The 27,345-nt window shown below is 53.4% G+C and overlaps 1 protein-coding gene across 7 annotated transcripts in view; it reads right to left on the bottom strand.

The window, feature by feature from the left end:
- Positions 1-602: 602 nt before the first annotated feature.
- The window catches only part of DGKZ (diacylglycerol kinase zeta), a 54,458-nt gene continuing 27,715 nt past the window's right edge, over positions 603-27,345 (bottom strand). For 5 of the 7 annotated variants that reach the window (XM_071427416.1, XM_071427420.1, XM_071427418.1 and 2 more), the window contains 31 exons: positions 25,637-25,745; positions 24,852-24,947; positions 23,982-24,059; positions 23,607-23,663; positions 21,422-21,490; positions 20,934-21,005; positions 20,509-20,625; positions 20,345-20,416; positions 19,958-20,053; positions 19,605-19,687; positions 19,356-19,416; positions 18,836-18,949; positions 18,303-18,443; positions 17,706-17,784; positions 17,363-17,418; positions 16,235-16,297; positions 15,917-15,990; positions 15,694-15,805; positions 15,194-15,393; positions 14,797-14,897; positions 14,587-14,666; positions 13,474-13,518; positions 13,139-13,208; positions 8,863-8,903; positions 8,085-8,275; positions 7,567-7,598; positions 6,775-6,818; positions 6,295-6,415; positions 5,726-5,762; positions 5,346-5,445; positions 603-2,985 (listed from right to left, as the gene is read on the bottom strand). In XM_071427416.1, the coding sequence (XP_071283517.1) occupies positions 2,869-2,985; positions 5,346-5,445; positions 5,726-5,762; positions 6,295-6,415; positions 6,775-6,818; positions 7,567-7,598; positions 8,085-8,275; positions 8,863-8,903; positions 13,139-13,208; positions 13,474-13,518; positions 14,587-14,666; positions 14,797-14,897; positions 15,194-15,393; positions 15,694-15,805; positions 15,917-15,990; positions 16,235-16,297; positions 17,363-17,418; positions 17,706-17,784; positions 18,303-18,443; positions 18,836-18,949; positions 19,356-19,416; positions 19,605-19,687; positions 19,958-20,053; positions 20,345-20,416; positions 20,509-20,625; positions 20,934-21,005; positions 21,422-21,490; positions 23,607-23,663; positions 23,982-24,059; positions 24,852-24,947; positions 25,637-25,745 (2,728 nt within the window). In that variant the 3' untranslated portion in view covers positions 603-2,868. The remainder of the gene's footprint in view (positions 2,986-5,345; positions 5,446-5,725; positions 5,763-6,294; positions 6,416-6,774; positions 6,819-7,566; positions 7,599-8,084; positions 8,276-8,862; positions 8,904-13,138; positions 13,209-13,473; positions 13,519-14,586; positions 14,667-14,796; positions 14,898-15,193; positions 15,394-15,693; positions 15,806-15,916; positions 15,991-16,234; positions 16,298-17,362; positions 17,419-17,705; positions 17,785-18,302; positions 18,444-18,835; positions 18,950-19,355; positions 19,417-19,604; positions 19,688-19,957; positions 20,054-20,344; positions 20,417-20,508; positions 20,626-20,933; positions 21,006-21,421; positions 21,491-23,606; positions 23,664-23,981; positions 24,060-24,851; positions 24,948-25,636; positions 25,746-27,345) is intronic. The other 2 variants (XM_071427417.1, XM_071427419.1) reach the window with 1 other exon arrangement.

The raw sequence follows: 27,345 nt of genomic DNA, 5'->3' as shown, positions 1-27,345 counted from the left end.
CTTTTGTAATCAGAGAGCGGTCCTTCCACCAGAGTGGCAGAGATAATCCCTGCTCTCACTGCTCAGCACTGGAGGCGGTAGCACAAGACTCCCTGCTGGAGCTGGAAATGAATAGGCAGAGCCCCCGGCAGGCTCATCTCCCGCAGAGCAGCGTGACTGGGGACAGCTCACCACCAGCAAACATTTTGAAACTGGAGGCTGGATGCTGCTGCAGTATCCACTGACAGCTGTGGCAGCTGCTGGGGCTGCTGCCTTTGCCCCAAGGAGCAATAGCAGGCTGCTGACTCACACTTCCAAGGCCTTCTGGATCACTTGGGAAGGCAGTGCACTTTCTCCTTTTCCCACATTATACTGAGCATTGATGTATGATGCAGAATGGAGGAGAAGGTCCCTCAGGACAAAGACCCTGTATCTAGCAACAGTCCCAGAAGGATGCTGTGCTAGGAAGTGAACAAGGATGCGGGCCAGCAGGGAACTCCCAAAAGTACCCCCAAGTTTGGACAGGGGCAGAGGCCTTGGGATCCAGCCTTGTTTGTGCCAAGCAGGGCATCTGTTGTGCGATGCCTGCTGCAATCTTGCAGATGCAGCAAGGAGACAGGAACTAAAACATCAATCTCTTTATTACAATGGCAAGAAACAACAACATCAAACAGTCAAAGTTGAAAAGCAATGGGAATACAGGCTCATGCCAGGCCCTGGCCCAGCTGGAGCCAGCATCCTCACACAATTACAAAAATACAATCCTACAACAGTGTCTAAGAAACACAGACCCAGGTATTGCACAGAACCCCTGCCCTCAGGGAGCAGGGTAACCAACACCTCCTCCTTCTTCACCAAAATATAAGCAGGCTTGGAATTGCACAGCAACTCAGCTCACAGGTGCACGGAGGGGCTAGGCAGGGAGGGGGACAGTGTGTCTCTCAACTACCTGTACGAAAAACTATAAGGGAGAAAGGGAAAAGCTGAGGCTTAAATGCCTCTGGGCCAAGTTGGGTATCCTGTCTAGGGCAGCAGTGGTGTGGACCTCTGAGAAGTGACAGTGCCTTGTCTATTAGTGGCCTGCCAGCAGTGCTGATGAGAACTCCAGGCACTTCTGGAGTGTCCCAGCTGTCAATGCATTAGTACACTTCATTATTATTTGCCAATACTGACACTGGCCCCTGGGCACCCTGCACTGCCCTGTGCCTCTGCTCCCCAGTACAGCATCCCCATCCTTCAAGGAAACCCTGCCCCTGGGCAAAAAGTCTGAAGGGTGTTCTGGTTCCCTACAGTATCCTTATACCCTTTTCTTGGTAGTAGGAGGGATTCAAACAGTGCCATCCAGCATGACCCAGTGGGCACAGCTGCATGTCAGTGCCGAGGGACTGCACAGACCACGCACGGCAGCAGCAGAATCCTCTCCTAGAGCAAAGATGTGAACAGCAACCCCCTTCACAACCACTGCCCACCCAAAAGTGCCAAGCAGGTCTGCTAGGCTCAGAGCCATCAGCTTTTCTCCTCTGTGGGCACCTCCTGGTCTCAGAGACTCAGTTCTGCAAAAGCCTTGCTTAAGGCCTGGCTTGATGTCTTGGCATCAAGTGCTTACAGCATCAACAGGGGAGATGCATTGTGGTGCCTCATGCCCCATGACAGGCGATTTGTGAAACTCCATCCCACTGTAGGCATGACTCAGGGCTAGGAGCCCTGATGGTTCCTGGGAATCCAAATCCTTCTTTCTACTAAAACTGGAGAGGGTGAGTTCATGGTTTGCCCACGTGGGTTGGTGAGCTCCCTGCAAAGCCCTGTGCCCAGTCTGGGGAATAGCAGGAGTCAGCCTAAGAGGATGCATGTTGCCAGGTTGGGGGACAGGAGGAGATCCCTGAGAGCAGCACTGACCCCAGCACTGCCCGTCCAGCCCCGTGCAAAGTCTAGCATTGAGGGGGAAACTGAAGCAAGGAGGGCAGCTGAATCTAACTCAGCATTTGGGAAATATAACAGACATCACTGCTGCTACTGCACCAGTTGAGTGCAGCTCTCCACCATCCTGCAGCGGGCTCACAAAGAGATGCTCAGCAGAGTGGGTGTGCAAACTGTTCCACCCAGCCCCATGGAGAGAAGCATGGTGGGAGGGTTTGGTAGCCTTCCTCCATGCCATCCCAGCCCTGAGTCAGACTGCTGACTGAGCACGCAAGGCCCATCAGGAGAGCACCTGCTGCTCTACTTCCAGCTGCACGAGACCCAGATGCTCTGAGGAAAGGCTGGATGCACAAGTGACTTCCCTCCTGCTGCAGAAGGCTCTGGGTAGGGCAACACAGAGACCTGGTGCAGCCCCAGGAGGGAGGAGAAAGCAGGGCCAGTAAGTTGTGGTGCTTTCTTTGGGGCAGTCTGTGGCTCACAGCCTCCGCAGTCTGTCCATGCAGCCTGTGCCTCCCACAGCTGTGCCAGACAGGAGAGGAGGAACAGGACACAAACCTAGCCAAGCACCTAAAAGAGGGGCACTGCCAGCAGAGAGAAGGACTGAGCAATGATATCCCATAAGGATTATAGGTAGGAGCCTGTGGAGGGGGCACTGGAATTATTCCCATGAACAAGGGTGACTGCAGGCTTCAGCCTGGCCTGCTTTAACATGGCTGGAGGATAGAGCCCACCTAGGGCAGGGAATGTGGTGAATGAGAGGTGAAGGGCACACACAAAGAATCAGGCTTCAAGTCTGAAATATCCATTGTCCTCATAAACAGAGTTCCAGCCCGCCTGGGGCAGAGCTCTTCTGCGTCCATCTCCAGGGAGCAGGCTAGCATCTGGGGACGGTTGGGCCAGATGCAGCTCTGCAGTTGGCATTGTACTCTTCTCATCCTGAATGAGCTGGCTCGGGCTAAGGCACGCCAAGCACTACACAGCTGTCTCCTGGTCCTCCCGCTGGATCATCTGGTAGTGCTGTCGGTTCTCGAGGTAGGCAGCTAAGTCGGGGTCATTGGCTTTCTCAGCACGGTGCTTCGGGGTGTCTCCCTGTGCAGGGGAGGCGACAAGTCAAGAGCGCCAAACGCTGCCTAAAGGCTGCTTTGGCACCCAAGGGTGTCCCCATTCCCCCGTGTGGCTGGGTCCAGCAGAGCCTGCAGCCAAACCCCAAGTCAGGTGGCAGCCAAATGTCCATGTGCTCACCATGGGATCAAAGTGTGCTCCTGAGGAGCATGACTACTGCAGGCCTGGGAGCTGTCCCCTGAAGGGCCATCAGCTCCAGGCATGGGCTAGGACATGACTGACCCTGGGCAACACAAGTCACCCAAGAAGAGACAAAGGCTAGTCCCCCTGACTGGCTCTTCCCCTGTGCTGGGGAGACAGGCAGGAAAGGGTGAGGAATGAGGGGTATGTCTGGGGAATGCCCAAGCATACCAACCCCCCTTCCCTCTCACAGCCTGGCTAGCACGCTCCAGCTCCCAAAGGAGGATCACATTTCACCAGCTTATTGCAGCCATCTGGATTGTGTCCACTAATGAACTCCTGCACTCCATAAAAAACAAATCTGTTAACAACTCCCAGCTCTGTCTCCTCTCCCCCTTCCCTCCCCCTGCTCCTTGCTCCACCTCTCCGAGTGCCAGGCTCTGCTGTGCCACTGAGAAAGGCCACAGAAACCTGGCGCTCTGCCGCTGCCATTGAAAACCAGCCCTGGAAGGGATACCCGTCCTGCCTGGCTCATCCCCTGGTGCACAGCAGGGCACAGGCAGCTACAGCAGTGTGCTGGGGCCTCCGAGCACCCCCCAGCTATATTCCTCCATCAGGAACAATGGTCAGATGTGCAGAGTCCTCCACTGGGCCTGGATGTGCCTGTGCACAAAAGCCCATCCATGTGTGGCTGCAGAGAGGTATCATGCAGCAAGAAATCTCCTTGGGATGTGTACCCCAAGACTGGGCATACCCCGTGGTCCTGCACACAACCCCCAGCAGCCACACCATCAGGGGATGGAGATCACTCTGTGCTGTGGTGCTGGCTTTTCTTGATGGCCTCCTCCCCACATCCCCTGAATGCAATCACTCATTTAACAGAGGAGGAATTAAGCTTCTTTCCTGTTCCCCTGCAGAAGGCCCTCTGCATCACTGCCTGCCTGCAGCCTGAAACCAGAGCTGCCAGGGCCTCCCTGCCCGGCTGGCTGAGGCACTCCAACTGATAAGGCTCAGCCTCCTTCACCACTGCAGAGAGCGGGATCAGTCTGCTCCAAACCCCTGCTACAGGTCTGCTGCTAGGGTTTATAATGAGGTGGATCCTGCCTGTGCAGGCAGGCTGTGACCCTGAGCCCCTGAGAGGTCAGTGCAGCAGCACAGCGGGGTCCCCAGGCAGCCACAAACCCGACATGCGACATGCTTTTGCACAGGCACGTGCAAACCCATTCCCTGGGGCAGCCGCATGCCTGAGCAAGGCTCCCTTTTGTGCTGGCAGGCTGGGGGCTGTTCCTCTCCTTTAGGAAAATGATGGGGCAGGGAACAGAGAGGGGCCATGCACCCCAAACTGCCCTCTCCTCTTGCCTCTGCCAGCTGAGTCTCCATTTAGGCCAGCCCCACTCTGGGCACTGTGCAAGGCTTAAGTCTTAGACGGGACCAAGGAAGAGAGATGGGGAGCCAGAGATTATCTGTACTGCATTCTCCTGGCATCTGGCAAACAGGAACGTGCATTGTGTAAATTGAACCCCAAGCTTCACCACCACCAGCACCCCTCAACTGGGCTCCTAAAGGGTGTCCCAGACCCACAGATTGCACCTTCTTGGCTTGTTCTACATCACCTCTGCTGTAGCCCATCACTACAAGCCTCCACCAGAGAGATCTGACCACATCATCTCTGCCATGTGCCAGCCCTGGGAACCTCCTGTACCAAAATATGGCCCCAAGCCCTCTCCCTCCCCTTTTGCATCTCTTCTGCCAGGGCTGGCACAATTCCCTGACACTAAGGCACAGCTCAATTAACTCAGCATGTGAGAGAAAGTGCTGCAACTGCTTGCTCCTGCTCCCCCCAGGCCGGCTTCACCCGCCAACAGGAGCTCCCAGATCCCCCATCATGACTGCCGGTGGGGGAGAGCATTGGAGTCCTGATGCTCGGAGGGAGAATGTCCTTGCTCTAACCCCTGAGGGTGGGAAGGGGGAGACAGGGATGAGACATTCCAGCCCCTTGCTGCTAATTTAATAAAACAACAGGGAGAGAAGCACTAGGAGAAGAGGAATTTAACCCCTCTGTAGCTGGGCTCTAGTGGGCAAGCATAGGTACTCCATGTCAGCTCCTCTCTGACTGGCAAACACCTCAACCAAATCACCTCTGCTCTGCTCCCTGCCAGCCCTCTGGTCACCCTAGAAAGCCCCACTGCCACCGTTCCCACTGTCACCTGCAGGTCTGTCTTCATGAGCGAGGCCCCAGCCTCCACGATGTAGTGGCAGATAGTGCGCTGGCGTAAGGCTGCAGCCTGGTGCAAGCTGGTTTCACCACTGAGGAGGAGAAAGCAGGAGATGTGAGATGTCCCCCTGAACAGGGACAATGAGCACATGCAGGTGGCAGCAAGGGACAGCAATTCAGCGGCAGCAGCAGCTGATGGTAAGTTGTGTGTTTGTCCAGGCATAGGAGGGGGTGCTACGCAGGAGCAGCCTGTCCAAAATGGACTGGGAATCATGGCTGGCAATTAGAACAAGGGCAGCTGAAGTGCCCCTATAACTGGTCATTTCACAGAGGGTCTGGCCAACAAGTAATGCAAGTCAGGCAGCGACTTACTTCTCCTCCTCTGTGGCATCAAGGATTTCTGAAGGAGCTGTGGAAAGAAAGAGTGCAAATGAGTGAGACCTGGCTCTGGGGCAGAGACCGACCTGCCTACTCCTTGATCACAGTCTGCATCATTCCATAGGGGCATATTTTCATGCTGCCTGCAAAGTCCTAGCTTCAAAGAACTCAGGTCAGCAGTGGCATCTGAGCCCAGCTGATCCCAGGAAAGAAGAAGTGGTTGTGGACTCACTACAGAGAAATATCTAAATAAAAATAAAACTGTCTGTATTTCAATGGGAACTGCCAAAAACAACTGGTCAGCTGCCCTGGAAGCAGAAGCAAGACATTGAGAAATGTTTCCCAGAGATATGCTGATCCCTGCCAGGATGCAGCAATAGCCATGAGGACTGCCCAGTACTGGCAGACAGAAGCCAGGAAAAGCCCATACACCAGAAGGATGACATAGCAAACCCAGAGGGAAGGGATCTAAGCCCAGGAGCACTCCCTCTAAGCAGAGGGTTGATTTTTTTTTTTTGCTGCCAGGCTCCTTTGCTAAGAGTGGCACTCTGACTCCAGCTCACCATTCTCAATGATGTATTTGACGATGTCCTTGCTTCCTGATTTGACAGCATGGTGGAGGACAGTCTGGCCCGAGGAATCTCGCACCATCAGGTCTCTTCCAGCTTGGTGCAGCTCTTGGAACTACAGGATTGTCAGATTGCTCAGGATGAGTTGCATTTCCCAGCTCCAAGCCCCAGCTTGAGTGTCTGACAGGTTGTGTGGATACTTGGTGCTGATGGGGAGCTTTGTCCAGCTCAGCCATGTTACCAAGTCCCTTCCCTTCTCCTCCCTTCCCTTTGTGTCTCCCAGGAGATGAACCAGAGCTCCTTGCCAGAAGCCTGCCTGGTTTCTAGCCACCAGTCCTGAAGGAAGGCCTTTGACAGGCACTGCTCCAGGGCAACTGGGGAGCACAGCTGGCAGGGCTTCTCTTAGCCCAAAGAGCACACCAGCCCAGGAGCCAGCCTTGGCTGCTCATTGCACCAGGCTGCTGGAGCACCTACCTTGCTGAAGTTGCCACTCTTGGCAGCTTCTATCAGAAGGTCATCTGCAAAGAGAGATGCGTCAGGGTCAGAAAAGTCAATCTGGAACACTGCTTATCTAATCTTGGAGAGAAGAGCTGGGCACCAGAGGTGTGGAGCAGGAGCACAAGCTCCTCCAGGGATTAACCCTTTGGTCAGACTGCATTTACATGGCTTCTCCACCTTGAGGAATGTAAGGAACAAGCCAGGGAAAGGAAAGAGACACCACGTAGCTAGGGGTACAACCAGATCTCAGCCCCAGGGAGATGCAGGGGGAGTAGTCTCTGCCCTTGGGCAGGATAACTTGTGATGAAAATGGGGAGCAGGTCTCCTGGGCATCAGCCAGCAGCCAAGATGCTTCTCACCAATGACTCACTCACACCTCCAGGCTCCAATCAAGTTTCAGGAAACTCTTTCCATTTGTTCAGCTTGGTGAGGCCCCTGATCTAGTGCTCCCACCTCCTCAGGGAGAGGCAGAGACAGCCTTCCAACCCAGTCCACAACGCTCGGCCCTGCAGGTGGGGGATTAACCCCTTGCCACATAATTTCCCGCATGTTGGAGCTGGGAAGGCGCCTGGCTGGGCCACTCCACAAATCATTGTCAGGTCTCTTGTGCTCACCTCTGGGTCACCTGCCTGCAGGGCTCCATGTTTCAGAACACATGGAACAATAGGGCTACTCCCTGCTCACCAGAGAGTAGCCAAAAAAACCCATGGCAGGAAAACAAAAGTGCAACCCAAGAGGGGGTATGACCAGGGGTAGGACTCCACTCACCGTTATGTGGGAGGCAGTGCTCAGGCTCAGCACTGGAAGGGAAGAAGAGAAAGCGTAACTAACCCTGCCAGTCCTGGCAGCAGATGGCCCTAATGGGCATGCCACCATTAGAGGGATGGAGAAACCTGCCTGTAGCACTCCTTCTTCCCTGATCTGGGTTCTTCCCCATCCCCACTCCCATTTCTACTGCTGCTCCTGGTGCCATTGCTCCTCCATACTCATCACTGGCCTTGGTTTGGCTGAGAGACACCCTTGTCCTCTGCCCCGTGGCCCAGGTGCTGGAGCTTGACCCCATGGCTGAGCCACCTGGTGATGGTGGCTACTTAGGGCAGCACTGGCAGAGGAACAAGGAAAACAGGACTGCATCTCATCCCTTGGCCTTACTCAACAGTGAATTCCTGCTATATCCAGGGAGCTCCCCTGTAATCTGGCCCAGGGATCAATGCTGTGAAGCCAACCCTAGCTCTCCCATCACTGCCCATTCTTCCTGAGGCCCAGCACTCCCATTTCAGACTCACCTGGGGGCAGGAGAGGAGGATGGAGAGGAGGAACAGGAAGGAAATGCAAAATGGTGCCCAGGGGGTGTGGCAGATGAGTCCACGAGGTCAGGCATGGCAGGAGAAGTGCTCACAGTCTGAGTGACCACTAGCTCTGGGTCCAAGACATAGAGCTCATCCTGAGAGATCTCTGTCACATAGTTGAGGTGTTCCTGAAAGAAACAAGTCAGGGCATGCTTCCTCAGAAGCAAGACCTACTTCTGCAAAACTACATCCCCTCATATCCCATTGGGCGAGTTTGTGGCCCACCCATTTGCATAGCAATGGTGGCTTGAACAGTCTTGCGCCTGGGAGCCTTTGCATCTCCTTGTTCTTTTCAGGCTTCCTGTCTCCTGCCACCTTAGCAACCTCGTAAACCTTATATCCATGCTCCCCTCCCCAGATCATTAGAGAAAGTATCTAATACTGGTGAAGATGATCCCAGCTGGCAGGTCCCCTGGCAAGTCTTGCTATGTTTGCTATTCCTTACCTGCTGCACTGGAGGGCCCTGCAGGCAGCTTTCAACCCAAGGTTCTGCGCTACCACCCAGGCTTCTTCCCTTTTCTCTAGAAACCTGGAGGTGCTGAGCCTGGTCCTGGGCCAGGCTTGTCATGCCATCCCTTTGGGGGATGCCAAAGGCCAGGTCAGTGGTGTGAGACCTGTGTGGCCCTAAGGCTAAGCCTGCCTGTTGGTCTGTGTGCAGGTGGGACACCCAAGCACTTTCCCATGGGATGACGGTGCAGGGTGAGTCTGCACTCACCTGTGCACGGTCTATCCTGTAGAACCGATCGGCCGTGGTTGCTGTAAGACAGGAACAGAACGAGACAGGCTGATCCTTGGTGCGAGACAGCGCCTCTTCCCACCACCAGTGACAGTGAGCTATCCAGCCACTTAATGCATTGCACAGAGGGTACAGCAAAGCAAACAGCAGCCCCTGACCAGGAGCAAACCACTTCCCTTCATGAATCTGCTGGTGTCTTCACCCTAGAGGCAGCCCCTTAGGCCAACAGCCCACCATGTCCCCGTGAAACGCGCCTTGGCTTGCTACCTTCTCCTCAGTGACTCCTGGCAGGGAGCCACAGGTAAGGAGGTAAGGCAGGAACACAGCTAGCTGATGCCATGGCCTTTCTGGGGGCTTTCAGGTGCTCCAGCATTATCCTGAGCAGATGAAGCTCAGGACTATGAAGTGCACATCTCAGCACTCACTTATACCAGGTGAGGAACTGCTGTGATTAACATGGTGCACCTTGTTGAACAGTGCTCAGAAATGGGGGCACTACAGGAGGCTGGGAAAAGAGAGGGCTCAGCCTCCTGCTGACTTGACTAAGGACCTTCATGAGGCCACAGAGCATGTGACTGCCAGGCACAACAGAGCATGCCACCACCAGCTGTAGATCCAAATCCCTGTCTCCTAGGATGGCAGGAGAGCTTCAAATCAGCCTCCAGCCTGTCTGAGTGCATCCCTCTTCCTTAGAGAAGAGATCACCACAGAGAGAGAGGAGCTCCAACAGAGCAAGTGGTTATGCTGGAACCAGACACACATGGCCACCACCCCCAGGGGAGCAGGGAGGGGTTATGGATTAAGGGCATCACCAAGGGAGACCAGGACAAGTAAAAGCACAGTGCCAGGACAGCTGGATTCCTATGCAGGGCAGCATTTCCCCAATATCCTGACAGGCTGCTGGTGCCAGTCCAGGAGAGGTTGCTGCACTGGGATTCTTGCAGACCCAAGGAAGTCTCTCTGCAAACAGAGTGGAGATGTGCTAGAGCAGGTGAGAGGAGTGAAAGAGCCATGTTTATCCTGGATATTTGCATCCAGGGAGCTACTGTTCAAGGCCTATAATTCAGCTACTTGAACAAACCTGTGCTGTGTTGAATGAGATTCTAGTCTCTTTCCTGACACATTTTCCTGAGCCCAGAACCTGCTGCTGGGAGACTGGCAGAAGGGAAAGTGGCCCTGGTACAGCAGTCCTAGTAGTGACACCGGGGAGCAGCACCACCAGCAACACCATACAAAGGGCTAGAACCTTGAAGGGAGAAGTTGCACCCTCTCTGCCTAGCACGAGGCTTCCCAGGCCCACTTTGCAACCCATGGCTGTGCTCTGCTGTGGTCTACATGCTGCTTGCTGGGGTATCAGAGAGATGAAATGCTACAAATGGGCATTTCACTCAGCCAGCTTCTAGGTACAGAGGGAGGTTCTTGGTCGGAGAAGGCAAAGGGAGAAGAGAAAGGTACTTTCAGGCAGGGGAGAAGCAGCAGCTGGAGCCCAACAGGGAGGCTGTTCTCCCGTAACACTGCTATGCTCATGGTGAGCCCGGCTCCGGGCATGCTGGAGCAGGGGGGCCCCCTGCCTGCACAACACAGGAGAGCATCCCCAGCAGTCCCGCAGTGACAAACACATGCCACCAAGCTGCCTTCAGCTCCAGCGGCAAGAGAACCACAGACTCCCCTTGCTCCACTCCGGGTCAGCAGCCAGATATGCAGCCTGGGGGAAAGCACTGCTGTGCTCAGCCCCAAAGACCCCAATATCCATGAGTCCCAAGCCTCAATGGTTCCCTGTCACTTGTCACTAAATGTCTGTTCTCTCACCCCCCAAATTCATGGAACCACGGAATGATCACTAAAACTGCTTAGGTTGGAAAAGACCCTTAAGATTGAGTCCAACCATTAAACCAACACTGCCAAGTCCACCACTAAGCCACATCCCTAAGTGCCACATCTACACATCTTTTAAGTATCTTTAGGGATAGGGACTCATCCACTTCCCTGGGCAGCCTGTTCCAATGCTTGATCCCTCTTTCAGTGGGGAACAAAAGCCTCCCTGATGCAACTTGAGGTCATTCATTTCCCTTCATCCTCTTGCTTGTTACGTGGGAGAAGAGACCAACACAATTTCACACAATCTCTTTCCAAGTAGTTGTAGAGAGTGGTAAGGTTTCCCCTTAGCCTCCTTTTCTCCAGGCTAACCAATCCCAGCTTCCTCAGCTACACCTCCTAAAATCTGTGCTCCAGAGCCTTCACCAGCTCCATTGTCCTTCTCTGCACATGCTCCAGCACCTCAGTGTCCTTCCTGCAGTGAGAGACCCAAAGCTGGATGCAGGATTCCTGGTGTGGCCTCACCAGGGCTGAGAACAGGGAAACAATCACTGCCCTGGTCCTGCTGGCTACACTTTTCTTGATCCAGGCCAGAAGGCCACTGGCCTATAAAGTTTTACTCATTATAACTGTATAAAAACTGTATAAAGAAGCTACAACCAAAGAAGCTTCCCTGAAGATACCTGACTGGGACTTTGAACTGAAAGTTAAACTGCTAAGATTAAATAAAGGGAATTCTTCAATCACCTGGAACAAACAAGTAAACAAGGACAAGAATGTGAGCCCAACCCAGCAGTCATGCTAAGAATCATCTTTGGCTTGCTTTGGGGTGGGGGAGGCTGTAGCCCACAGACCCATTTGCTGGGAGCAGGTTTGCACAGATTTCACCCCCCAACTGAGTGGGGGGAGGAAGTTTTGGTGCGTTGTAACCTCTGCTCAGGGGCTGTGAACCCATCCTCCCTTGTACAAACTGGCTATGGAACCCCCAACCCTGGGAAGGCGATATCCACGGGACATTCACGTGAGGGGCAGCTGAGGGGGTGCACTAATCCATCAAAGCCCCCCCAAAGTGCCTCCACAGTCATTCCTGAGGCTTTGCTCCACAGGACTGCACATAATGCAACAAATGTGGAAGAGACAGCGGCAAACTCCCCCCCTACTCCAGGGAGGTAGGGATTTTTATACATGGCCTGAGTGTGTATTAACCCATCAGATTCTATTTTTTTTCAGGTGACCTTCACCACCAAAAAGACCAGCTGGAGAGGATCAATGGAACATCACTGGGATCCATGGAGTGGTGATACTTTCCTTATTCTGTCCCTGTTACTCTCTTTCTGTCCCCCCATCTATTTTCTATTTCTCTCTCTCTCATATTTACAGTCAAAACCCCATACTATTGTCACTGACACATGGTCTCATTTTCACCTTAATTTGGGCAGGGGCATTCCTAAGAACCTTAGTAATCAGATCCTGACAGACACACACACTGAATCATGTTCAGGTGCCATTAACAAGCACCTCCAGGTCCTTTTCTGCTGAGCAGCTTTCCAGCCCCCATTCCTCCAGCCTGCAGCACTGCACGGGGTAGTTGTGACCCAAGGTCAGGACATTTATTTTTTTGAACCTTGTGCCATTGGCCTTGGCCCATGATCCAGCCTGCCCAGATCCCTCTGCAGTGCCTTCCTGCCCTCCCACAGATCAACATTGCCACCCAACTTGTCTGCAAGTGACTGAGGTGTGCCTGATCTCCCCATCCAGACTGATAAAGACAATAATTGGGACCAGGCCTGATACTGAGCCCTGGGGATGACCACTGGTGACCGGCTACCAGCTGGATGTAACTCCAGGCACCACCACTCTGTGGGCCCGGCCATCCAGCTGGTTTTCTAGCCAGTGAACACTGCACTCATGTGAGCCACGAGCAGCCAGTTTCCCCGGGAGAATGCTGTGGGAAACAGTGTCAAATGCTTTACTGAAGTTCAGGTGGACAACATCCACAGCTTTTCACTGAGCAAATCATCTCAACTTAGGAAGAGATCAGCTTGGTCTCCTTCCTTGCCTGTCCCCTCTGAAGAGTTTATAGCCATCCATTAAAACACCCCAGCTGTGTGACTTGTCCTGCCATGTCTCTGTGATGGCAACTATGTCATAGTTTTCTTGCTCTGCCATATCTTTTCACTCCTCCTGTTTTTAGCCCATGCTGCATACATTGGTGCTGACACACTTCAGTTGAGCTACTGATTCCTCCACTTTGCTGGGCATAGGAGCTGTAATTCCTATGCCCTAATTCTCAAGTGCTTCTGTGGTTTCTAAGGCATCAATAACCCTTGGATCTTTGCAGCCACGTGGATCTCCATCCCCTACCTCCATTGAGCTGGCAGACCAAAGGACCTTGCCAGCACATCATCAGACCCAGCTCCTAGTGGAGGGGGATACTCACAGTCCAGGAAGCACCATTTGGGTGACAGCCTCTGGAATGACACTGTCTTCGGCTTGGCTCCATCTCCCTCCTGCATAATAAAAGAGAGGATAAAGACATAGTTTATGGTCCCTGCATCTCTCTTCAGAGCATTTCTCGTGCTTTGGGAGGTCTCTGCAGACATAGAGGACCACAGGCATTTGGATGAAATTGAACACAGCCACAATACACCGCAACAGGGAGTACCATGGGACAGACTGGAGCTGACTGTAGAGCAATGTCACAAGATGAGCCCCTGAGACTGGCACAGTGGACATGGCAGATAGGCCCAGAGGACAGAGAGAGGCTATACACACCTGGAAGAGCAGGCGCTCTAAAGCAGAGGGCTGTGCAGGGAAATCCTGCAGAAAAGCAAGGTGTCCTGTTACAGCCTGCGTCTGGGCAGCCCCCCAATCCCTCTCTCATCCCACTGGAGTTGCTTGGTGTGCTGCTATGTCTGGCTTTACAGACTGTCTGGCCAAGGTACCTGGTCCTTGCCTGGCTTTAAGATCAGAGCACAGAGCTTACCCAAGGAGTGACAAGAGGTAAACCATGAGGTGACCAAGGAACACTGGCCACACTGCACAGTTTTAAAGGTGCGGGAGATTGCAGGGGCAATCACACTGACACAGCAGGAGAGCATTACTCTGTGAATCCAGGAGCTGCTAGCCATGTGCCTGCCTGTGTGTCCCCACCAGTGCCTGGGCACAAAGTGGGCAGGGGACACGCATACAGAGCAGGCACAGCAACAGGCAGATGCCAGTGTGCCAGCCCAGGCAAGCAGCTCTGCAACTCAGCTCTGATGGACTCTACACATACAATGCATGGGATTTCCACAGGCACAAGGGCCAGCTAACAGCAGACTAAGAAAGGTCCTTTCAATCTTCTGTGCAACAATCAGATTGAGCAGTGCAGCACCAGAAGCCACACTATGGGCTTAGAAGGCATTGGTCACCAGGAGCAACAGTAACACAGTCTATGCACAGGTCACAGACATGTGCTAGTACATTGGCAAGGACACAAAAATTAGTGCTTGCAAATGAGAAGAGTGGGAGGGGTTATAAACCTAATCTAGGCACCTGGAGAAGGCAGAGCTGTGACAGGAAACACAGAGCCTGTGAAGGGTTGAATGGTTATAGGCCCCCACAGGATGTGTGCTGACTTTTTATACTACCCTGTAGTTTTTCAGAGTCACCTTCTGGTCACAAGAGGAATGCTGAAAAAGAAGCTGTCAGACAGCAGGGAGCAACAAGGCATCCAGCTTGGGACCCTGCCTTCACCACATGGTGAAGGCAAACCGTGACCTCTAAGCGTGACCCAAAGCAAGAGTGTGTATGGTGGTGTGTGCAGGTCAAGGTGGCTTAGAAATCTTATCCCTGAGTCCCTTCATCCTCAGTATTAAGCTATGACCACTTTTCATGCAGACTCACCTCCTGTAGCTTCTCAATCTGGGTCCGGCACAACTCCAGGTCACTGTCTCCTGGAACCACGATGATCCCCAGTGGCACAGCTGAAGGACAGGGCACAGGCTTAACTCAGAGAGCAGCCCCCCATTTCCAACACCTCACAGTTTAGCTACAGGCTTTGCCATACTTGGGGACTGCAGTTCCCACCCCTTGGTCACTCAGCTGGTCACTCACAGGCTTCCTTGAGCTTTTCCTTGTCATAGTTCAGTGCCTCATAGTCGCGCATGCTGATGCGGCTCACCCGGATCCGCAGCCGCTCGGGCACTGGCTGCTGGCTGTGTGCAGGGGGCAAGGAAAAAGGAAGATATCAGAAAGTGACACCCTGCTTTCTCCTTATTGCCCTAATCCCCCCCAAATAGGCAAGAGTATTGTATAGACTGGGGTGGGGAGCTTGGCACCAGCAGCTTCTTCAGCATCAGGGTCTGGTCTTACTTCTGTGACCCAATCCCTTCCCAGACCCTACCCAAGAAAGGACTGAAATGCCTCTGCCAGTCACGGATCAGTCCCATCCCTTTCCCTGCCAACCATCCTTCCTTGGAGAGGAGGTGGCAGATCAATCTGAGGAACCTACTCATTGAGCAGAGGCATGGAGTTGCGCCGCTTGGTCTTCTGCAGCATGTTGGCTTGGTTGCGCAGAGAGATGTGGATGCAGGAAGCTGCCAGCTTGCAGGGCTCTCCATCTACCTGCATGGGGATGGCCTTGGATGTGGTGAGAACCACCTGCCGGCACTGACAGAGCCGCTCCCCATGGCCACCGACTTGCAAGGCAGCCTGTGAAAGGGTCCAGAGTGAGAGCAGAACATGGGACTGAGACATGGATGAGGGGAACATCCATTGTCATCTGGATATTACAAGTGAACCAAGTTCTGAGGGTCTCAGGTATGATTTCAGTGAGAAGGGACTCACAGAGACCAGGGCATGACAGCACCTCGCCTAAATTTTACAGAGCAGACACTCATATAGACACTCCTCCAGAGAGGATCTGTGGAGCTGTGGGCTGGCTGACACGTGACCATTGGGACCATTCACTCCCCTGATTGCTACCTACAACCGGCAACAGCACTAACTCACCAGTGATGTCATGGTGAAGCCGATAACTTCAATGCAGCCATCATCATGGCGCTGGGGCTCGAAGTCATGGTGCTCCCCAGGGTTGCCCCAGGGCATGGTGCCTGCACAGTACCTGTGAAAGGACAAGAAGAAATACCTGGACTGGCACCCCAAACCCAGGCAGAGATCTACAGCACAGGTGTGAAAAGCCCAGCATATGAAGACAGGTCCTGAGGGTGCTCACCTTGGGATGTTAAGGAAGACCAGGCACTGGGGCTTCAGGTCCTGAATCTTGGAGGTCAGGTCTATCCCATCACACTAGAGACAACACAGGGGTGTTCAGGCTGCTGTAAGGGGGAGCCTGGTCCATCCTACTCACTTAGGAAGAAATGGCCGCCCTCCTCTGCTCCCTACAGTGAATGTTCTCCAAGTCAGGGGAAGCTGATGCTCCCAGGAAGCTCCCCATTCGTTCCCCAACCCTGACATACTCAGTGCCAAGGGACGTTCTTCACACCTCTACAGCTCACCCCCTCCCTGGACCAGAGCACCCCAGCACACTCACAACCAGCCTGACATGCTTCGCCAAGTCTTTGGAGCTCCCAGTGAGGAAGTCGGAGAAGGCCGTCTGCCAAGGTAAGAGACAGAGTTAGTGCCCAGGTGTTCACCAGAATGGGAAGCCAGGAAGCCTGTCTCTGACCTGCAACTCAGCCTGCCACTGACCTGACACAGACCTCAGCTGATCAAATCTGCAAACCCCCTTTTCATCCACTGTCAGAAGTCCTCTTCTCCTCCAAAACAACCTGATCCATTCCTCTTGCTATTTTGCCTACCAAAAACCTGGAGGCACCTTCAGTAACATGCTCTAGTACTCCCTTGCCAGCCCAGTCCTGACTTTAGGGAAGAGTTGACAAGATGAGTCTCCTACAGTGAGAATCAAGTAACAAGAGACAAATTCAGTCTCAAGCTGGTATGAAGTACCACTAAACAGAGCTGAAGTGACTCCATCTAGAGATTCCAGGAGGGACAGCATGGGTCTCCTTTGGGCTGAACTGTGCAGACAGCAAAAGAGACACAAGCGAGACAGATGTGAGATGGCACAGAGCAGCACTCGGCCTTTAGTACTGCTCGAATACCAGTCACCAGACACATGGCTAGAAAGTATATTGAGGATGGGGAGACAGAGGAACAAAGATGATACTGAATGCAAAGCTGTCAGGTGAGACACAGTAGGGTGATGTAATCAGCCAGGAAGCTGTAACTGGTCCAAGGTATATAATAAAAGAACAAAGTAGTGTGCAGACTATGGAAAGGCTTCCTTTTCCTCTGCCTTCCCACAGCAGTCTGCCTTCCCACAGCTCCAGGGAGGTCCTGCCTCGGTGACCACCCCTGAGAGCTTGAGATCAAGAACAATAGTGGCAGGAGATCAATACAGCAACTGTACTGCAGGCCACGGAGCAAATTGTGCTGCCAGCAGCACTCACAGCCAAAGGGGAGCTGTGACTCCCAGTGCTGCAGCATTTCTCCAGCAACTTTCCAGCTTCAGGCTGGGGGGCTTAACTTGGGTGCATGTGAAGGTCCATGTAGCTTATGGGTGAGTTTAGGATGCGGGCAGGAGGCAGGTCCATGCCTGTGCTGCAGCTGACGTTAAGGCTACTATGACGGCAGGCTCAGATATCCCACACACACTCACCCCAGCATAGAACATTTTATTCCGAAACCGGCTGTTGAACTTCTCTGGGTTGGCCTCTGGGGAAAGGAGAAAAAAGTCCAGGTCACTGGCCTACACATGGAAATATTTTACTTGCCAGCTCTCCTCAGACACAGCTCTCCAGCCAGCCTCAGCCAGGGGTCTGCCCCCAGCTTCTTTCCTGTGCAGGCACCCCTCTTCCCCCTTTGCAGCTTGGACTTGCTCCTCATGTTTCACCTCCAGCTCTGTCCCTGAAGCAATTCTCTTGTTCCCTTTCCTGAGGAACCCACAAATGAGAACAGGCCCATCCCACAGACCCCGACCAAGTCCTGCCACTGCCCTGTACCTCGAGATTCGTGGAACTCCAGCGTCACCCGTGCGTCAAAGCCAAGGCTGAAGTAGTTATTAAAGACATCCAAAGGGAGCTGAAATGGAAAGGAGAAGTAAGGATGAGGCTGCCAGCATGTGCCCATGGCACAGATGAGGTCAGGTTACAGCAGAGCCATTACAGTGCTCATGAGGCTGAAAGATCCTGCTTGCCTTTTCCCTAGGAAAATACAGAGGTCACCAGCCTGAGATGATGGATTATTTCCTGGCTCCTAGGGGTAAGGGAAACGGTCCAAGGGTACACACTCTGCTCTCTGAGGTTTCTGCAGTCACCCATGTTTCTGTTAAAGAAAACAGCCTCACAGAAGACTGGGCTTATACCTGTTGTAAGTTGTGGTTAAAAACCTCTGGTAGGCATTTAGTTATGAACTCTACATACACTCTTGCTATGAATGCTGCAGCTCAGAGCCATGAACAGAATGGTAGAATTGGAGGAGTGAGAGGGAAACACCAAACCGAGAACATAGCCCCAAGTGCTGGGACTGCCCGAGCCAGTGACAAAAGAGAGAATGCAGACTCTAGCACAGGGAACAGACATGGAGAGGACGTGTCCCACCTTGTCAGCAGCTGCCTCATCCTTTTCCTCAGGGTTTGTGTCAGGGTTTGGCTCCACATGGAGGTTCCAGCGATCGAGCTGTACTATGTTCCCATCTTCAACGTGCGATAGGATCTTGGACAGAGGCTCATCTGTGTAACCCTGGTGAAGAGAAGGACTTGGGGAGTCTCATGCCTGCCTCCCAGAGAGATACCCCAGACAGCAGGCTTTGGTAAGGCATCTCAGAATAAAAGATGTAGAAGAGATCAACTCTACTTGAATGCACCACAAAATGGGATTTGAAATTTAAAACAATACATCTTCCTTCTAAAAATTTTCCAAAGTTTGAAAAGTCAATTGCTTTTGTATAATCTAATGCAGTACCATTCAAATGTCAGAAGAACAGCAACATCCATATTGCACTTATTTGTTGGTCTATATTTACAGGACGTTGAAACACGAGCCCATGCAAATCTCCAACCACATGTCTGAAACAAGGATTGAAGCACTCAGCCCTGCTGTCTAGGCAGTGGGTTCCTGTGCCCATCACTTACCCCACCCCAGTTCAGTGTTCTGGCCAAGTCGTTCCCTGTCCCCAAAGGCAGGATGGCCACAGGAGGAGGTGGGTTGATGCGTAACTGGTCCAGAATGGAGAGTATCCAGCCCACCTGCTCAAGCAAGAGAGTACAAAGAAACCATTAGCTGTCTCAGGGACCAGCAGGCAGGCAGAGGTGACTTGGAGCACTAGAGATGGCAGAGGGGCAGAGATGGGGTCTCCTTAGCCACAATTGAGGCTATTCACAGTCTTTAACACTCTAATCAGGTGCTGCAGGATGTACCAGTAACCCCAGTGAGGACACTGGCTCTCTTTTGAGGGCTACAAATCCAGACATGTTAGACTAGCACTCCCTGGAACAGTGCATGAGGGGACCCACAGCATCTCTGCTACCAGCTGTACCATGGATGCAGGGTGCCCAGTTTGTCCTGTTCTGGATTACAACAAGGAGGGCTGCTGTCTGCACTGGAAAGGCCTGGGAGAAGGAGCACCAGGGGATGGAGGGGCTGGAGACTCACCGTGCCATCTCCCCCGCACGCCAGGATCCGGAGGTTGTGGACTTTGCGGTACAGCTCCAGCCTGTGGGCAACAGGGAGGTTGAGGAGGGGAGAGTTACTGAAGGTGTTACACAGCAGCTGCCTCTCAGAGCCCTTGGCATTCACAAAGCCACATCCATGTCTCCCTCTATGAGCTGGGGGAAGAGCTCTCAGGAGGAATCCTGGGACATGGATGGAGGAGAGAAAGGTGCTGCCCCCATCAGTACTCACGCCTCCTTGGGTCCACCCTGGCTGAGGTCAAAAACCTGCCGTGGGTTGAGATACCACATGAAGGATTGGATGATCTTGGCTCCCTATGGGGAGAAGAAAGACTTCAGGTAATATTGAGTTCCCAGTGGATAGCAGAAGGAGGCATTTGGTCCTGCCTGGGGACAGGCTAAGACAACACCATTCTGGAGGGGGCACAGGCAAAGCCTGGCAGAGGTAGGAACTGCTATGCAGTAAACTGGCATTGAGGCCTCTTGTGCAGCTGAAGCATCACCAAAACTGTGATGACAGCTCAGCACTCAAATGGCAATGCCCTCACAGAGATGTCTTCTTAGACATACCAGACAAGGCCATACCTGATTCCCACCACTTTTGGGGTTCACGAACACCAGCAAGGGCTTCATGAGAGGAGCTGGCATGGGCTTGATGACAAAGGGTTTCCACCTCCCTTCCTGCAAGAGATACCATAGATCCTTCAACAAAGCTGGGGAAATGCAAACTGCCACCTCCAGCTGAGCCCTAACATCATGCAGGTTAGAAGCAGGAGGAAGAAAACATCCCAGCCACCCCGTAAACTTTGTTTCTGGGATATACCCTGCCAGCAGGCATGCTCCCTCCAGCTCAACCTCCTTAACGTCAGTACAGACCCAGAAAAGCCCACTTTTATTCTCAGCCTTGCTCCTCACTGTTCAGTCCCTCTGCCCTTCCAAGACAAAGTCATTCCCAGTCCCCTCATATCTTACCTCAGCCCCCTTTTTGCTGGATTTCCGCTTGAATGACGTCCTCTTCTTTTTCTTACTAGATTTCAGTGGATTCTATATAGAAAAGGAACAAACACAAAAACTCTGTGAGGAGCCACTGGGCAAGTGGTAACTTTGAAAGAGCGCCAAGAGCTGAAGTGACTTACCTGGGGCCGCCGGACCCGCAGAATCCAGGTGGGAGGAACGACGACAGCAGCATGAGCGCCCAGTGAGCAGGGCTCTTCAATGTGTTGCAGCATGAAACACGATACTTTGCTGTGATACTGGCCAAGGAGAAGACAGAGAGAAAACTCAGCTGCTCATTTTGCTGGGCACAGCCACAATCTCCTCCTCTCAGGTTCCCCATGCCAATGCAGGGAGTGCTGGATGAAACCATGCAGGAATTTTGTAACGGGAAGGCAATGAAGAGAAAGTTTCTCAAAGGAGCTTGCAAATATCATAGTACAGCCTCTGCCAGCAGGGGGAGCTGTTGAGGGCAGGCTGCCGAGCGGCAGCTCGGGGAGCCCCGGCAGAAAGCAGAGGTCATTCGTGCAGAACCGACTGCTACGGCATTCAGGGGGGCTCTGCTCACCGCTTGTTTGCACCAGGAACAGCTGATGGCTACAATCTCTTTGCTGTGGAAGGCAAACTTCTGCTGAAAACCCTATGGAAGAAAGGACAAGAGGCTTAGGGAATTCCCTGCAGTTTCCTGTCACCCAACAGTAGGAGACATTAACAAAGAGAGCATGCCTGCAGCTGGAGCCCTCCAGATCCTGTCACACAGTCCCAATCACAACAACAGCACCAGGGAGGCCACTGTGCTCTGTAGGGGTGTCCTTATTGCTCAAGGAAAGCATGTCAGGAAGACAGTCTCTTTCAGGATTAGTTGGGCCCAGGGGAAGAACTACTCTATGTGGGAAGCAGTTACACAGTGCTTCACTGAGTAAAGCAGGGCACGTGTCTTGGTTTTGCTGCCAAACAGGAATGGTGGGATGTCCCTGGTTCCAGGCCCTGTGTGTGTCTCTGGCTTGACCTTAGGTTTCCTTCAGGCTGAGAAAAATGCCCAAGACGCCCTCTCACCTTGCCACACTGCCGGCATTTCCCTTCCTGCCGCCTCCGGTGCACCCAGTGATGTCGGACAACAATGGGCTAAACAGAAAAGAAAAAAAGAAAATTGAAAAAAAAAAAAAGAAGTGAAGGGCCCAGTGCATGAGGGAACACAGAAACAGGCAGAAGAAATGGACACAGGCCAGCCAACCTCTGCTCTCGCAGCAAAACCACTGCTCATAGAGACCAGCCCCCCACTCGCTGAGAGAAGGCAAAGCCAAAGAATCAGGGGACAAGAGGTCAAATTAAGATGCTCCAAGAAAAGGGAATTAAAACCAGAAGAAATAGGAAGGAGGACAGGGAAACTGAAGACTGAGAATCACACAAAGCAGATACAATGGAGAGTGGGTAAGCAGCAGCACATCTCTGTCCCCTGACATCTCTGCCCAGATGCCCCAGGTAAAAAATGTGCTGTTGGATGGCGTGAAAATCCCTGGAGAGACACAGTTTGTACCCACAGGAAGAAGATGGAAGTGCTTGCAGCTAAGCAGTGAACCTCCTCACTCCACATTCCTCGAGAAGAGTGGCAGCACCAAAGCCCTCCACACCCACTTCCCCCTGCTCTTTCCCCAGGCCAATCCTGAGCTTGCTTCAGTGCCAGCGTGGGCAGCAAGGCTGCACGCCAGCACCTCTGCTCTGCTTGCAGGCTCACAGTGGGTTCAGGGCTGGGACTTGCAGAAGTGATTGTGAGGGATTCAGAATTTTTGTAATGAACTAACACTTGTCCTAAATACTATCCTATTTTTCCAGCCCTGGACTGGGAATGGGCTGGAAAACTGCAGAGAGAGAAGCAAAAAGAGAAAGGGAATGCGAGTTCACAGGCTGGCATGACAGGGCCCAACATCCTGCTCCTGACAGCTTTTGGGATCATGATGATGAGAGACAGAAAGTGGCAGGAGGTTGGGGTCAGCTCCAGTGTTGCCTCCTCTGAGTGCAGCACACGGGAGGGGATGAAGAGTCTTGTTGGCTTTAGCGGATATTAATCCAGTAGGAGCAGAAGGAGGGCTATGCCTTGAGTTCAGCTCTGGGTCCAAGCAGGCACATCTAGCAAAAGGGCTGACCCTGAAGGAGATCCCTGGCACCACAAAGGCCAGAAGAGCACCTTTTTAGGGAAACAGGAAGGAAGAGGCCTTGGAGGAACTGAGAAGCATTAGAAAGACAGGATGGAGAAGCAGAGTTTGTGAGAGAAAAGAAAAAGCAAGAACGGGGAGGGAGAAGAGATTTGTAGAGGCTGGAGAGAAGAAAAATAGAGACAGACAATTGAGCAGAGGCAGCAAGCTGTTAGCAGAGCCCAAAAGGTAAATGAAGCACAAATAAGGGAGCTAGACTAAGAGCAATATGGGAAGGAGGCACAGAAAGAAAAGCAAAGCAAGAAAGGAAGGTTTAAAGTGATGCTGAAAGCTTCCCTTTACAATGTCATGCCAGCATTTCAAAGCAGGCAGCCCTGTGTTTGAACATCCTTCCCCAGCTAGGTCTGCTGTGCCAGCACAAACAGAGTGTGCTGGGGGCAGCTCTGTTGCCAAAATGGCCCATGACTGAGCCACCCACACCCACTCCAGAGCACTGCACAGGCTACATTGGCTCCACAGGCTGGAGGGTGAAGCATGAAGGCTGACAGCTGCTTCCACCAGTGCAGGTCAGCAGACAAGCTTCCAGGCCACTGCTTATGCCCAGTACATTACAACATGGGCTGAAGGGGTCTGATACCACTACTGTGGGCAACTTCCACTGCCACCTGTGGCACCTAGGTCAGGGCTGAGTGATAAAGCCAGAAATGAGTCCATACTGCTTCCTTCCAAATTGCAGGAGACTTGGGGACCTTGTTTGCCACAGCCTCATCTATGTGCCTGAGGACCCAACACAAGGGTCAAAATTTCTCCCAAAAAATACTGTCTGTAGGTTCCTCCCATGCAGATTCAGGACACGCAAACCATCGGATGCTCTGCATCTGCTGCCTGCAAACTTCTCACTCTTCAAACCCAGTCTGTGCTGCTGCCTTGCAAAGAAACATCCTTTTTATGGTACCACCCCCTTGGAGCAGGAAGGAACATGATGCCTCCACTTGGATGGGCAACACGCTGGCAGCATCTGGTGTCTTTACCACCAAACTGGAAATGGGAGATGCAGATGTGGGCAGAGTGGAAGGCACATGTCTCACCTCCCGTATGTTTCGGGATCCTGACTCCCTGAAGGAAGGCTTGCAGCGGAAATTTATCTGTAGGAAGAACACAGGAGAGGAACCAGTAAAACCATCGTACCTGAAGGAAACCTACTGGAATTTACTGCACTACAGTAAGGTTCAGAACCTCTGGAGTTGTTTGGTACTTGCCACAAAACATGTCTTGGTTACTGAACAAAATGGGGCCTGGGCTCCCAATCATATCACTAGATCCTCATTTTGGTACTGTCTCCTCAGAAGACCCTTCTCTGCAATTATACATTGCAGTTCCTCAATCTTCTTGTGTTTCACTGCCCAAGAAAAGGCTGCTACAGTTTTGCAAGCTGCAGGGAGGGCTTAACAGGCTCTACTCACTTTCTCCAGCTGTTCGATGCAGGGTGTATGCACTACAATCTTGCAGGCTGCACACTTGCGCCTGGAGAGAGGTTTTTGCTGAAGGGTAAGAAAAGAGGAGAAAAAATATACATGTGAATGAAAATATGCAGTGTTCAGAGTCTGGCAAGCTCAGCCTCCCATCATACCTCCTTCTTATATACTGGGATACAGTACAAGCTCTACTGTAAAGTTAGATACAACCTAGACTTCTTATCTAGTGAAGGGGTCTAAGCATGTGCCTATAGCAGATGTTCTCAAGCCTGGGACAGAGCAGGGAGGTACTTTCCCTACTGTCTTGTCCTGTCCTGCAGTACTTGTCTTTTTCTGACACTGCCTGAGAGCACCATGGAAGCTGGTCTGGGAGGTATCTGCAGGGTGGTATCAGTGGCAGACACCTGCACGATGGCAGGCAGAGGCTGGCATCAGTGCTCCATATCCTGTACCACGAGCAGGACTGAGCCTACAAACTGGGAGGGAGGACTGCAGGGGCAGGAGGCAACAGGCCTGGGTCTCCAGAGCTCACTTTTCTCCTCTATTGAAAGGTCTTGGAACCCTCCAGGAACCCTCTCTGGAACCCTCCAGGCAAGAGGCAGCCCTGCATCAGGTTCCCATTGCAAAATGAGAACCAGCATTGGCAGAAACTGGGGACTGGGCCCTCCGGTATGCAGAGGCAGAAACTGGGGACTGGGCCCTCCGGTATGCAGAGGCAGAAGGGACACAGTCCCTGCCTCAGCAGCTCCCCAGACCCCTGCATGGCCCCCAGCAGCAGCAGCCGCAGCAGCAGCGCAGCCTCTGCGGTCTCCCCACAAGGTGACAGCACAGCCGTGTTTGTGGCCCCAGGTGACTCACCAGAAGCTTTGCCATGCAGTTCTGTTCCCCAACGTAGCAAAAGTCCCCAGAGACATTGGTCTCAAACCAGATGTGCTCCCCATAGACCGCAGCCTCCTGAAACACACAAGACAACACAAGCTCTGAGAGAACCCCCAGAGAGGCACCTGAGCCCCTAAAATAATTTGTGCAAGGGACAAGATACTGGACAATGCTGGGAGGGGGAGGCCAGGAGACAAGATGCATGCAACAGCCAGGGACATCTGGAGAGAGGAAGCCTCAGAAACCTGCTGCCATGTCCCACCTGTTGTAAACAAGAGGCCCCCAGGAAACCAACTCCAAGACCTGCAAACCACTTGCAGTGTCCTGCACAGGGGAGTTGCTTTAATCAGCCTGAGAGGAGGCATCAGGGCAAACTCAGTGCAGGGGACACTCCTGAACCAGCTTCTGTTCTACAATCTGAACGGGCAGCTTAAAACCTGTGGGGCATTGCCTTTTAAGGAGCAGGGGCTTACTCCTGTTGCTTGGCCCAAGCCAATAGATCTTGGCTGTCAGAAGCAGAAAAGCTGGGAGAGGAGTAGTTATGCCATCCCTCCAGGAACCACCTGTGCCTCCACAGCCTCTCTTTTGCAGCATCAAGTAGTGCTGCCAGAAGCACAGATGCTGGCACCAGCTGGTGGCAATGGGAGAGGCCATAAATGTGTCAAAGTCAGTCACCTGGGAAGCCTCAACCCTGGGAAGAGCCTGCTGCTTTTTGGCCAAGAGCCCATTCCGTGCAATGCCCAGCAAAACACAGTACAACTTACGCTCCAATCCACAGTGCTGCGTATCTGCCTCTCCGAGTCGCTCCTCATGGCTAGTGCTGGGTTTGGCTGGGCTACCATGTGTTGGAGACTGGATTTGGCAATAGCTTTCCTGGAAGACAAAGGAGGGCTGGCTATTAAATATATATGCAAAGCACAACCTGCTTCTAAGATGACACGTGAGGCTGCAGCAGAAAAGGCTCCTCAGGACCAAGTGGCTGGAAATGAGGTGAATTTCCATCCCAGGTGGCTGAGAAGTACCTGTTTCTGTGAGATAGTCCTGTGGGATGAAGAAGTACTGGCCACGTTTCTGACAGCTCAGCTAGACAGCCTGTACCCAACAAAAGGCACAGCATGGGCCTGCTGGGTTAATGCCCTCAGGGATAAGAGCTCCATTGTAAAACCCATGGAGTGTCCATGGAGCTGCAGTGGTGGGACTGCCTTTGCAGGGACAATCTAGAACACCTGTCCAACAGTCTCCCTGCATCTCTCAGAGCCTGGGATGTTTCCATGGACCAGTACAACTGGCCAGAATAAAAGGAACTGTTTGTTTGGGACTAGTGAGCTTCTCCCAGATGTGCTAGGGTGGAGGAAAGGAGCAGGAAATCCAGCCAACAGGAGAAAGTGTGCATCTCCAGCCAGTGACCAGGCCTACCACATTCCTCTGGTCCCAGCCTGGCAGGAGAGGAACCCACAAGCTCCAGGTGGAAGATGCTTATGGTACACCTGCAGCACTGCAAGACACCAATGGCAGCCACAGCCAATGGCGCTGAGTCTCTTCCCTCCTTCCCCACCAAACCTGGGTCTACACTCCCCCGTCCCCTCCCCAAGGCATTGCCTGCTTACATGCTGCCACTATACATACAGCAGCCGGGGGCTCCAGCCATCCGGGGTGGTGTGGCAGGTGGGCTCCGGTCCCAAACCCTTGACGAGGGTGGCAGAGGGGCACTTGGTTCCAGCCACTCCTGCACAGCGCTGGGCCAGCAGCCGGGGGTGGCCAGAGGGGAGCGGCCCAGGCTGAGGGGCATCGCTGGAGCGCCGGCGCTGGCTGAGGCGGCGGTAGCGGCCTGGCAGGCCGTAGGCAGCGCGGCCGTGCAGGGCCTCAGTGGGCAGGCGGTGGGAGGAGGCGCGCCGCAGGCAGCGGGGGCCCCGCGACAGCAGCCCTGCCTGCAGCGGCCGCGGCTGGGGCAGCATGGCCAGCCACGTCTCCTCAGCGCTATGCTCGTGCTGGCCCCCCTCAGCTCCTGCTGCTGCACCACCGTCCTCTGGAGACTCAGATGTGGAGCTGTCAGTGCAGTGAGCCCCGTCCCCCTCCTCTCCCGTGGGAAGGAGGCTGGCCAGGAGGACAGTGGGACCCAGCAGCTGGGCATCAATGGCTTGTGCCTGGCCTCCGCGCTTCTTCTGCACGGCAAACCTGGGGCTGAGGCAGGGCGGCGTGGTGCTGGAGCGGCGACGCGTGCCGGGACGCCGGACCAGCCCCAGGCAGGAGAGGGATGCCGCTGCGGTGCCTGAGCCGCGGCGGCACTGGGCCAGCGAGGCGGAGGGCAGCCCCACCTGGGAGCGCCGCCTGGCCTTGCCCGTGGGCACAGCCACCACGCTGCTGCGCCGCAGCCCCTTCCGCCCAAAGTGCCGCCTGAAAAAGGTTTCCATTGCATCCGGATGGTTGGTGGCTGTTAACACAGAGACCAGGGATTAAGCAGGCTCCTCTATGA

Source organism: Agelaius tricolor, unplaced genomic scaffold (assembly GCF_023055355.1).
Source record: "Agelaius tricolor isolate 1412-34295 unplaced genomic scaffold, bAgeTri1.0.p SCAF_5, whole genome shotgun sequence".
In the NCBI taxonomy this organism is placed as follows: domain Eukaryota; kingdom Metazoa; phylum Chordata; class Aves; order Passeriformes; family Icteridae; genus Agelaius; species Agelaius tricolor.
The sequence above is the reverse complement of the archived record's forward strand: the minus strand, read 5'-3'. Positions and strand labels throughout refer to the sequence as shown.